Source organism: Cheilinus undulatus, linkage group 22, assembly GCF_018320785.1.
Source record: "Cheilinus undulatus linkage group 22, ASM1832078v1, whole genome shotgun sequence".
Taxonomy (NCBI): Eukaryota; Metazoa; Chordata; class Actinopteri; order Labriformes; family Labridae; genus Cheilinus; species Cheilinus undulatus.
The window spans coordinates 28,634,222-28,647,174 of NC_054886.1; the positions used below are offsets into that span (position 1 = coordinate 28,634,222).

The 12,953-nt window shown below is 37.4% G+C and overlaps 1 protein-coding gene across 1 annotated transcript in view; it reads right to left on the reverse strand.

Annotated features, from left to right (window-relative positions):
• The window catches only part of usp12b (ubiquitin specific peptidase 12b), a 30,228-nt gene continuing 17,275 nt past the window's right edge, over positions 1-12,953 (reverse strand). The window contains exon 10 of the mRNA XM_041779687.1: positions 1-5,927. Within this exon, the coding sequence (XP_041635621.1) occupies positions 5,826-5,927 (102 nt within the window). The 3' untranslated portion in view covers positions 1-5,825. The remainder of the gene's footprint in view (positions 5,928-12,953) is intronic.

Genomic DNA, 12,953 nt, shown 5'->3' on the forward strand with positions numbered 1-12,953 from the left:
CAATAATAGCATCTTTATTTATGTACACATCAACATCTCTCATCAAATTAAAACAAAACAATCTTCAAAGCTGCCTACACAACAATGGTAGACTAGAAAAATTAGTGAAATATATCAAAACAAGTGGAACATATAAGAAAAAGAAGATACATAACATTTATAATAATATTAATCATATTTAAATAAAAAGAGCCTTTAAACATGGGCTTCCAACACTGTAGCCAGAAGCTTCAGGCAGTTTTGTTGGTGGCTGACTTGAGTGAAAATATGAGGATGTATTTTCAAAACAAAAAAAGGACTCATCTCCGACTTCAGATTGGCCTTCCTCCACCTAGCGAGTGTGCTTTTGTGCTTGTTTTCGTTCATTTACTGCCAACAAATGGAGATTTCCTTCAAATTTTTTGTCATTTGCAACCAATACATGAAAAGAATTTTCTGGTAGAACTAAATTTGATTACCCTCTAAAAAAAATTCCAACAAAACATTAAAATCATCCTTTTCTCTAGATTAATTCAGTTTAAGAGCAGCTCAGAAAGAAAATGTCAATAGTGTTGAGTTTGAAGCCTTGACCAAGAGAATAAAGAAAAGTTTTTGAGACGCGTTATCTGAAGTTTCTCCCTTTCCTGCTGTCTTCTGATCAAGCTGTAAACTTGAGCTAAAGGAGTCTTTCAGTGGCCGTAATGCACCGTTACCTGTTAAAGACAAAACCTATTTAATAAGAAATTAAAGCTTGAAAAGGTAAGAGTTTGGATACGTCTTTGTTTGCTGGCAGGGCTTTAACTTTACCTCACACATCAAATGCTTTCGGTCAGTCCTTATTGTCCATTTTCATTCAATTATTACAATTTTTCCATCTTTACCAGCTATTTGAATAAAGCCTTAAAATTGTCAAGTCTGTTGGTTAATCTTAAATTCAGGATTGAAATCATAGCTACATTACCTACATAGCCTAAGTAGCTAATGTAGCTTTGTTAGCTTAAGATTACCCAATGTAAGTCATGTAGCTACATTACCTACATAGCCTATGAAGCTAACTTACCTCTGCAGATTAAGATCTGGCTATTTTAGCTAAGTAGCTGCATTATTAATGTAGCCTAGGTAGCTAATGCAGCTTTGTCAGCTTAAGATTTCACAATGTAAGTCACGTAGCTACATTACCTACATAGCCTATGAAGCTAACATACCTCAGCAGATTTAGATATGGCTATTTTAGCTAAGTAGCTGAATTATACATGTAGCCTCGGTAGCTAATGTAGCTTTGTTAGCTTTAGATTTAGCTATGTGAGCTGACCAGGTTTCTTAAATTAAAGTCGTTTAAAAACTGCATTCCAAATAGTTTATCTATTAAGCATTATCACTGTTTTTTCCAAATTTATGTTTTTGACATACAAGGGTGAAAAGCGGTTAAAAAGTGATGCTGGCACCGTGCATCTCTCCAGCACACAGTGATATAAAGCAGTAAAGTTATGCACAGGTGGAATAAAACTGTTAACAGACTGGTGCTCTCAAAGAAGCTCAGTGCACAGTGACACCTGCGTGAATGCTCCTCATCCTCACTGCTCTTTTTTTAACTTCAGTAAACAGGCCACATCTGTTGTACATGCTTTCAACAACTCTAAATTCTACTTTAATTATAAAAAACAACTTATTTAAATAAGTTGAACTAAATTGGGCTTGAGTGCATCAACATATTCAATATTTTGAGGTAGGGTCAAGCTGGAGTTTTTGGGCCTGATTTTAATTTTATTTGACACAATCAGAAGCTTTTTGATTTCAGGGAACTCATGACTGCAGCACTCTACAAGACCAGAAAATTCACACTGAAAACTCACTAAATCCTTGTTAAGAAATGAGACTCACATAGTTTTCTGATAGTCCTTCTTGGTTTAGTTATGACTTATTTCTCATAGTTATTCTTCAGATAGTATAAAGATGGGTTTTAAGATGTCTGTCCAAGAAATGTGATCTTTCAAATATAATCCAAGCCACTTTTGGATGTGGTTTGCTACAGACTTCCAATTCCAACAGATCTGTGATTTGAGGAATAGTTTGCTGTCAGCAAACCCAGAGATATCCAAAATTTATCTTAACATTACCCATTAATTTTAGCTTAAACATAAAGACATTCTAGAAATGTCTAGGATTGTTTTTTCCTACTAATCACTGTTGGTAAAAGTGCTTTCCTGAACAGAAGAGAGAAACTTCAGATTATCATTTTCATTTGTCCAGCTTCAGATGGTGTTTACCAGTCAGGCAGCAGCCCTGTTTTAACTTTGTACATTTTAACATTCAGATAATACTTGATCCACTGCCTGAACAATAAAATCAACCCCCTAAATGACAGAAGAAAGTGTCCGTAAACTTTCACGTGGTTGCAGCTGAGAGTGACGAGGTGAGCTGAATTCCTAACCCAGGGTAAAAGCTTGGCAGTGTAAAACATACTTCCAAAAACAAGATTTAATAAAATAAACTCCTACATTTGGTTTGTTTGTGCGTTAAATGAAAACAAAAAAAACAAACAAAAAAAAAACAGAAGTGAAAAAAGGAGGATGGTGCTGATCAGCAGGCTCAAGTTTCGAAGGACGAGTACAGGCTTTTACTGCTTCTGCTTCTTCTTGCTTTAGTGAAACAAACTCATTTGAACATTTTCATTTCACCTTTAAAGCCTCGGGAGTGTTAGAATATACCATGAATGGAAGAACAGTTACATGAGTTATCTTACTGCATTAAAAGTCTCCGCCAACATCTCCACATCAGCAGACTGTTAGAATCTCTCTGCATTACTGAGAGCTTCAATTTAAGATTCTGGAGTGAAAAACACATTATGTAAAAGGTCTGACTGTCTGCCAGAGCTGCAGCTGCAGAAGAAGAAAAAAAAACACTCAAGCCTCTCCAGTTGAAATTTGCCAGTGTGTGATTGGTGGTTCGTGATGAACCAGCTGCAGCAAAGTCTGTGTACGTGTGTAAATAAAGCTTTAATTAGGAACAAAACGACAAAACGCTCAATCATTCAACATGAATGTAGTGTGACAGTTTGGATGTCAGAACTTCTTCATATGCGTCCCTTTTAAAATGGTGTTGTGCATATTCTGGTCATTCAAAGAAGAAAAAATGTTTAAAAAAAAAGCACAGCCTTTGAAATCAAACTACAAAGGAACGCACAGGATCGGTGTTTAAATAAAGTTAGCTATTCAAACACCTGGCTACTCTTTTGTTTAACGTGTTCCCTTGTTCTGTTTTTCCCGCCGTGGCACCAAAAACACGACCCGCAATGGCACGACACATCGGTACCTTTCCAGATTCAACCAGCCACCCTCACTCTATTTCACCAGCTAGATTTTAAGATTAGAAGCCAGATTATTCATGTTTTATATGGATTTAGTCAAAATAAAGTGTTTTTTGTACATGTAAATTTGTGTATCCAAGCAAGGCGAGCAAAAAAAAAGTTCAGCTTTATTCTGAGAACATTTAAAGACTCATTTGTTTGGTTTTAACCAGTTTTTGGTTAAAAATGTTTTTACCCATATTATAATCTGGAGTATTTCGCTGTTAATTTTCTTAGATAACTGAACGCCACAAGTTTAAGATTCTATGAAAGTAGTTTTACAGTGCATGTGTGAATTTAGTATCTTTGTTTTGTTGTTTGTGTTTTGGTTAGACAACATAAAATACCAATAGTTGATTTGTTTTCCTATGAAAGAGGATTGGGACCATTGACATCTTAATTTTAAGATACAATATGTTTAAAATTCTGACACTGAAATAAGGATAAGAAAAAATGTCAGAAATCTGAGATTAAAGTCAGGATTCTGAGATTAGGTAAGCATTCTAAAAACAGAAATCCAACATTAAAGTCAAAATTGTGGGATTAAAGACAAAATTATAGGATAAAAGTCTGGGATATTGAAAAAAAGTAAGGATTCAGGAATTTAGTTAGGATTCTAAAATGAAAGTCAGAAATTAAAAAAAATTCTAAATCAGAATTCAGGAATTGAAACGGACAGTTCTGTTTTTATTTTTTAGGATATGAAAAAGCCAGAATTCTGGGATTAAAGCCAGAATTCTAATGTTTGAGTTTAAATAAAGTCAACAGTCTGAGATTAAATAAGAATTATAAAATTAAAATTAGACTTCAGAGAATAAAGTCATAATTCAGGGATTAAATTCAGAATTCCGACTTTAATTTAAGAATCTAAACATTAGAGAAGTCTTAGATTGAAGACAGAATTTGAGATTAAAATCAGATTTTGAGGGTTAAATCAGAAATTCAGAGAGTAAGACAGAATTCTGAATTTCATTAGATTAATTAGAACCCAAAAATTCTCAGATCAAAGGCAGAATTTGGGCATTAAAGCCAGAATCCTAGAAATAAAGTCAGGCTTCTTTGGAAACAAAGCCGGCATTCTGAGACCAAAGTCAGAATTCTAAAACTAAAATCAGGATTAAAAAAAAAATCAGGATTATAAGATTGAAGTAGAAATTTTGGGATTACATAAGAGTTGTAGATTTAATGTAGAATTTGAAAAAGTCAGATATCTTAGATTAAAGTCAGAATTTAGGGGTTAAAACCAGGAATTCAGAGGTTAAGAACAAATTCTGGCTTTAATTCTAAGATCTGAAAATTAAAAATAAATCAAAATATTTGGATCAAAATCAGGATTTTAGGAATCAACATCAGAGTTCTGAGATTAAAGACATAATTCTGAGAAGTCAGGAGTATGACTTTTGATGTGAAAATCAAATTTGTAAAAAAAAAAATCTGAATTGTGTCCTTTATCTCAGAATTCTAATCTTTTTCTCAGATTTTTTCTAATTAAATCTCAGAATTCTGACAATAATCACAGATTTTTTATATTTTCCTCTATATTCTGACTTGATTTTTAGAATCGTACCTACTTTAATCGCTAATTTTGACCTTTTTTCCACAGAATTTGAAAAAAAAAGTTAACCTTAATAAAATGTGTGGCCCTCTTCCCGTTCAGTATTTATTCGGTATATTTTTTGAACTGTTAGAGCTGTTTGGCAGTAAAAACCAGATAGTGCGAGTTTCTTTTTCCCTTCCCTGGTGGCTGGCTTCCATTCCACTCTCTAACACTTTAAGTTTTTAGCACCACTTTATGACTAACACTGCAAACTAACTTCACTGCACTCCTAGCTTCTGTTTGAGCTTCTTTACCTTTCTAAATCCTGTCAGTGCTTTTAGTGGCAGGATGGACGTCCACCAAGGCTGTTAAGTACTCTTTCTTTGACTCTGGAGTGAGGTGTTGGAGTAAACCTGTGCGTTAGCTTTTTAAGCTAATTTAGGTAAAATGTGCACACACAAAAAAATGCTAAAGAAGTCTGCGATGGAGCTGGTTACCGTGACGAGGAGGGTTACAATCAGAAGTAAGTGTCTCACCAGAAGCAGCTGATTGGTTACTCTGCATCATCTCAACAATCCCAAACTGCTTTTACCTCCAGAACGGAGCGCCGTGCGAATGGCGATGTCAGCCTCTTGGATTGGCGTCACTCCCAGCCGATGCCCCAGTGCAAAGCGAGTGTTACAGATTCAGCCATCTTGTTTTGGTAAGGTGCTTTTTTTTTGTTTTTTTGTTTTTTAATTTTTGCAGTGAGGGCTGAGAGGAGTTAGTCGGTCGTAATCCAGGAGGCTGGCATGCGACCTGCACACATCTCAAGCGATCCGAGTGGCGCTCCAGTGCAAAGCTCCGCCTACAGGGAATAAAGCCTGGATACTTATGTGAGCGTACTGGGCGGAGCCGGTGGCAGCCATAAGCTCCTCCCCCTCTGTTGAGTGACAGTCTTTTGGGGATTTACCATTGGCTGCTTCAGTCTCTGGACTGGTAGAACAGGATGTAACCTGACTCAGAGTTCTTGGAAATGTCCGATGTTAGACCGTAGAACTCCTCAATCGCCTGAGCGTCGATTTTCTACGATAGAAGACAAAAAAAGGTTTGAGTTTAGAAGTTTGTCGTTTAGTCATGTAGCTCTGTTAGAGAGAGGTGTTTATCAAACAGTTAAACCCTGGTTGTGCCTTTCAGATAAAGTTCCTTTTGGGTACTCATATACCAAAAGGCAAACCTCCTGATTCCAGATTTATTCGGATTAAGGATGTTTGTAAGTGTCTATTTCCGTATTCGGCTAAACACACATTCAGATTTAGTTTAGCCAACTAGTCTAAAGGGGAGAAAATCCTTAGTAAACAGTCAAATTCCTCACAGGGTCATTGTGTCAACAGATGTGACGTTAGCCTGTTATATTCTCTACAATGTGGCTAACATTACAAGCTAGCACCGCCAGCCTTCAGATTAATATTGTGCTTTGATGTGTGGCCTCTTTTCACTTCAGGTGGAAGTTACACGTGAGTTCAACCCTCGACAGCCACTTCATTTCCATTTACTACTTTAAAAAACTGTCATACCGCGCTGTTCCTGCTACACGCTAACCACTAAGCCACCGCTGAGCTTCTCATGTTTACATCTGTGAAGAGCCTGTCTGGCAGCGGCAATTAACTGAAGCTACAGCGGCCTCTAGTGGCGGGAGGTTCTTTACAGTTTAAAAGAGCATTACAGACCAGGATTTCAAGCCTGTGTTTTTAAAAAATGACCAGTATTCGTTTAACCGACCTGTAAATCCAGCGCAGACTAATTTGATAAACTAATCTAACTGTTTTTGCAATTAACCGCATGCATGCCTAATTTGGATAGCTTGGACTAAATATGGAGGTGTCCTGGGTTGCCTCCATCTGGACTGGTTTAGTTGCGTATATAATCTGAGTACTGGCGTGATTCATCCACCACTAAACAAAACAACATGGTGGTATTGATGCCTGTCCCGCCTTAGTCGTAGAAATGAGATATGGGTCTATTTGAAATTTTCAATAATTAAGCTCAGCCCAGTAATAAGCAAAGGTTTTTCAGCTCCCAGTGGACTTTGCTTGTTGCTCAAACATCCTTTAATTGGGGCTTCCTGGTCTACAGAGCTTCATGTTTCTTTATACCAACTATGCTTTCGTCCTCTCTCTAACTGGTTTTGTTACCACAACGTCCCAAGGCATGAAAATAATAACCACATTTCAGCTTCTAAGTTCTTATTTCCATAACCTTGTTAAACCTCAAGATAACCTGAAGACTTGACAGCTCTTTGAAAAGGTTGGTGTTGGCAAAACATGCAGTTCCTTGCTTCAGTTCACTGCTATGCTGCTGGGATTGGTTGTGTAACGGTTTCACGTGGGGCTTTCGCCTTCATTCACAGCAAATCTACACTGAAAATCAAACATGCTGACAAGTAAAGGGTGAATAAGTGGAGACTCAGAGTGGTGCTGGACAAAAGAGACAAATTTGATAAAGATTGAACCCCGTAATACAGAGCATCAAGGCAGACAGGGAAATAAAAACTTCACAAACCATAAAAAATGTACGTTTGTGTTTCTGCCCTGCATGCTCAGCAGAATCCTAGAGACTAGTTTCTCCTCTGAACCAGATGTTGGAGTGGGCCTCTTTCCCGTCATAGTGGAAAAATCCACGGAGGGAGATGGGATCAGTTTTAAACATTAGTCTATAATGACTGTGACAGAGATGTTTTGATTCTGCTTTCACACAGCAGGGTGACGTCTGCCACCATCACAGAAAACTGGGAGCAAAATAAACTATTCAATTCTGCAACTGTTTAGAAATTAGACCATATAACTGAACCGAGGCTGGACGGAGGCTCAGATAAATGACTTATTAAATCAAATATGTAGCTGTTAAATAAAGAATGCTAAAGGCGATCCGAGCAGTGGCTTTGCATACTTTTGCCTATATCCTACAGCTCACCTCAACTCTGCCTTTTCTACATTTAAACACATTTTTCTACCACTCTAGACGGCTAAAGATTTCCTTTAAATACTGCATATATTTCTGTCAAAACACTACCACTTCAAGCACATTTTGCAGCAATTTTCTAAAAGATTTATGAATCTTGCCTTATTAAAGCTCAGAAACTCATGCATCATTTCAGTGAGTAATTCCTTAAAGGGCGGTGTAATCTGGTATTAGAGGGAAGCAGTGTTCAATTGGCTTCTTATTAAAATCAGCAACATAAATTCTAATTTGTAGCTCACAAAGAGAGGCTCTTCTGATAAATTCAGGTATGTAAATGTGGAGAGATTACCAATCTGTGTGCAGATAAGAATACATAACAACCAGAGTAAAGCAGATCTTCAATTACAACACATTCTTGACAGCAGCTTCACTTTAAGTTATAATTCTTTTATAAGAGAGTCTACTTAGTCTTCAGTTTGTACAAGAACATTTTAGGGTGCAAGAAAACACCCTATAATGATGCTTTTAGTAAAAAAAAATGTAGTAAACTCTAGACAACCTGGGAGAAACTTGGTCCAATAAAATACACCAATGCATACACCCAATGATTCATCATCTAAAAACAAACAAAAATGAAAAATAGAAAGAAAAAAACCCTCAAAAACTGCACTTTATCGCTAGATCAGGCTAATAAGTCACAGTGTATTCACTGCGCCCTCTTGGTCAGGTGAACCTACCTATGATTTCCTAAAATAAAGGCTACAGAAATGATATGCAACCTCAATTCCAAAAAAGTTGGGGTGAAATGTAAATAAAAACCAAATGCATGATTTGCAAATCTCTTAAGCTCATATTTGATTCACAAAAGATGCTGAAACTGAGACATTTTGACATTTCATGAAAACATATTAGTATTCTTTTAATTTAATGGCAGCATCGCATCTCAAAAAAGTTGGGACGGGGCAACAAAAAGCTGGAAATGCAAGTGGTGCTAATGAAAAACAGCTGGAGGAACATTTTGCAGCTAATTAGCTTTATTGGTAACAGGTCAGTCCCATGACTGTAACCTTGCAAAGCAGATGGATACACCCATTCCCTTTTTTTTTCTCACTGGTGGATCCATCTTGTTAAGCTCCCATCTGAACCATTTGGGCCCGGTTAGAAAGTGACAGGACCAATCAGCGATGGGGGGCAGTACTTTCAGACATGGCAGAGTCATGACATAAACAAGCAGCAGCAAGAGGATGGTGCAGTTATGGTGGAAGAGATTAGCGTGGATGCTGCTAAAGCGCCAGTTTTATCAGAACTTTACGACATTTCTTCGTTAAAAGAAGAACAAAGAACAGCAGTGAGTTGTTTTCTTTCCAGAAACGACAAAAGTCGACTACTTACATGTCTATAGTCACCACGTTTCTCGTTAGTCCTCAGTAGCTGCACACACGCAACTTGATAGCATCACGTGTTTTGTTGCTGTGATTGGCCCGTAGAGATGTGACAGAAAGAACATTCATCCAATCACACTCCGAGTTTTTTTCAAAGCCTCTGCCTTTTCTCAAACATTTCCTATTAAAGCTTTCCCAGATGGATGTGTGAAACAAATCCATCTGGCGTGTCAGGTTAACATGACTGGGTATAAAAGGAGCATTTTAAAGAGAAAATGACCCTCAGAAGTAAAGATGGGCCGAGGTTCACCAATCTGCAAAAAACTGCAAATGGAACAATTTCAGGAAATTTTTCCCTTTAAGATTTTTGCCCCAAGGCCATCTCCACACTGAACTCTGACCTCAGCACTACGCAGCATTAGTGTGCACGAACATGTTCATGAGCAGAACTTCATGGATGATATGAACTTTATTCTAAATGTACTTTTTTGGGACAACATTCCTCTCCCAAAACTCTAGCAGCTGGTCTCCTTACTTTCCAGACATTACCAGACTAATGTTAAAAGAAAAAGGATGCCCCTGTTGCTCAGTAGGTAGAGTCAGTCGGCTCCAGCTGTTTTGTTTGGCCTTGGGCAAGATACTTAGCCCCATTTTGCTCCCAATGGGTATGTACATGGATGAGGATGCATATGCATATACTGATGCTAATACTGATGGCAAACTCCCCACAGCAACCTCTACCATCAGTGTGTGAATATGGAGTGAGATGGTGTGAATGGGTACGTGTGACCTGTGGTGTAAAAGTGATCCGAGTAGTCGGTTGGGCCTTTTAGAAGTCCTTTTACCACTTACTTTTCCAGCCTTTTGTTGCCCTGCCTCTACTTTTTTGAGAAGTGCTGCCATTAAATTCAAAAGAGCTGGTATTTTTTCATGAAACTGCGAAGTCTCTCAGTTTCAACATCTGATATGTTGTTGATGTTCTATTGTGAATAAAATGTGGGTTTATGAGATTTGACAGTCATTGCATTGTTATTTATGTTACACAGCGCCCTGACTTTTTTGGAATAGAGGTTGTACAGCTGAATATGATAGGAGGATTTTCTCTAACCTTTTCTGACATAAAGATATTGTTTAATCCAATATGTCTTCAGTTTCCAAAGCTGTGAGGAAAAGAAAAACGGTTGTCTTGACTGTTATCTCTTGTTTGTATCTGTCTAATAAAAAGTCCTCTGCAGACCTTGGAGCATTCATCATCTCGACTACACGCTCAGTTTAACGCTGATAGCTTGGCTGCCTCGGCTCGTCATTCTTTTTGGCGTCGCGATAGAAAATAACAATTTGAGAGTTTTTCTGGCTCCTTCAGCAGTGTGCTGAGGCTTTGGCTGTGTGTTGATGTGGTTTAGAGCCAATGACTAAAGAGCTAGATCATGCTGTTGGCTAACACCAGATTGCTATCTCTCTGATTTATGCTCTTTTTTAGTCTGTAAATTTCCCTGCCTGGATTGAGGAATCATCGCCGTCATTGTTACATCTTTGTCTGCTGTCATGTCAGCAGTGTTGTGGACGGGAGCTGGAAGCTGTTAGCTGGGCAGTATCACACATGTTAGGGGGATGTCAGACGGTCCGTGTGGGCTGCCATGTTTTCTCCTGTCAGCACATCACAGAAGGAAGCAGATGGTTTCATGGCAGACGATCCAGAATAACAGATGAGCGGCAAATTCTACACACCCGGTATTTTAATCTTATCTTGAAGCATTTTTCATAAAAGTTCAAAAGTTTTTAAAATGAACAGAGGGAACATGAAATATGAGGAGCTGGAGCAGCAGTCTCTCATGTTTTTAATTTCCAAACACCATGTGCCGTCAAGGTCTTCTTCATCAATCAAGTTTGAAATGACATAAGTGGGATGAATAATGTTTTCATTAAAGAAGGTAATCTGAAACAGGTAGATGAATAATGATGGAGGAGTGAAACATTATTCTCATTCCTGATCTCATCCACGAGGCTTCAGGCTGATCCTTCATCCTAATCTGAAGCAGATTTCCACTGTTTCTTCTGTTTTCTTTCTCATTTATGAATACTTTCATCTAGTTCCCTAACTGTATCCTCATGGCTAAACCCCTCTTTAGCTCGTCATTATTGAAGCACAGGTTAAGGTATCTGGGCCGAGGGAAATCCAGACACAACATCCAGAGCGCCAGGATCTACAGGGAGACTGAAGGACGGCTGTCTGAAATTCCTGTCTGCATGGGACGAGGAGACGAGACTCTACATCTTTACCTTCAGATTCCTGCAGTTAGGCTCAGTGTATTTTACAGCCAACAGATTTTTAAATTTAAATTCAGAAATCCAAAAATAGGAAAATAAAACAGGAAAATGCCCACCATGGCCCTTTCTGGCAGTTTATAACAAACTGACAATTAGATTTTGTTTTGTTTGTTTGTTTGTTTTCTTTTTTTATTTAACAAAATAAATGGAAATAAAGAAAAACTGTTTGTTCTACATCTTATGGTTTTTGTGTTCTGATCAAAAAGGATCAAGTAATAGAACACTGGGGTTGTAACATTCTTTTTTTAACACCTGCAGTGGGTAAACATACAGGAAAAAAGAATGTTTCATCACCAGTGTTTTGTTCTTTTATCTTCCTGATCAGATCATAAGAAACAGTAAGGTGAATCTCCATTTTGAATTTATTTTTGAAAACAAAAAATGAAAAACAAAATCTCTTTTTGTTTTCCAATTTTTTTGAGTCCCAATTTAAAATTAACTGCCTTAAAAGGCAAAGGGGCAGGTTTTCCATGTTTGTTTACTCATTATTTAACTGTAACTGGGAAACCATGTTCCTTAAATTCTGATTTCTCATTTCAAATCAAAAATCTGTATTTTGTAAACTACACTGACCAGTTAGCTTGAAAATAATTTAACTGAAATTACTTTAAAAAAATGCCTTTGAAGTTTATTTTTGCCTTTACAGCTGATGCCAAATACCAAAAAGGTTCTTCTTTAAAAGGCTGAAACAGATTAACATCTTTGACATCTTTGTTCTTTGACTAAGATGATGCTCAGCTGTGTTCCCTTTACTTTATCTGGAGAGAAAGCTCACAAGTTATTCTGAAATCATCCTCAAAATAGTTCAAAATCCTAAAACTCCAAGCACAAAACAAAAAACATGTCCAGGTTTCAATACTTTCTTTTTACAACTTCAATAACCATTGTTTAAAGCTGAAGGCATTTGTCCTTGGAGGAGGTCTGCGTTACTGAATCATAAACTCACTTTTACTGCCGTGCATCTGATCTTTGTTGTGTAACACTTTCAAAACAGCTTTTGTTTTCATCACGGCACAATCTCCATTTAAAATGGAGTACCCCTGGTATCTGGAGACTCAGTCCTGATGACTGGTTCTTATTTGGGGGAAAGATTGGAGAGGAAAACAAACTGTAGAAAATTTAGTTCTTAGGAGGTGAGAGAGAACCGCCTGAGGCTTTAGAGAACTCACTTTCATTTGACACAAACAACAAAAACATAGATTCAGGTTTCACTGCAGCCTCTTAATAGTGCCTTTGCACAAAGAGTGCGAGGGCCCTATTGATCAATATTAGTTTTTATGATAATTTCAGAAAATAAATCACTAATTTGGGGGCCTCAACACATCTAAAACCTCACCACATTTCAGAAAATTTTAAAGTCATTAAAAAAGCACATTGGAATGAACTTTGTTTGAGGGATTTTATCTGATTGACTCCAGAATGTTTTTGCTCATTCTAGACA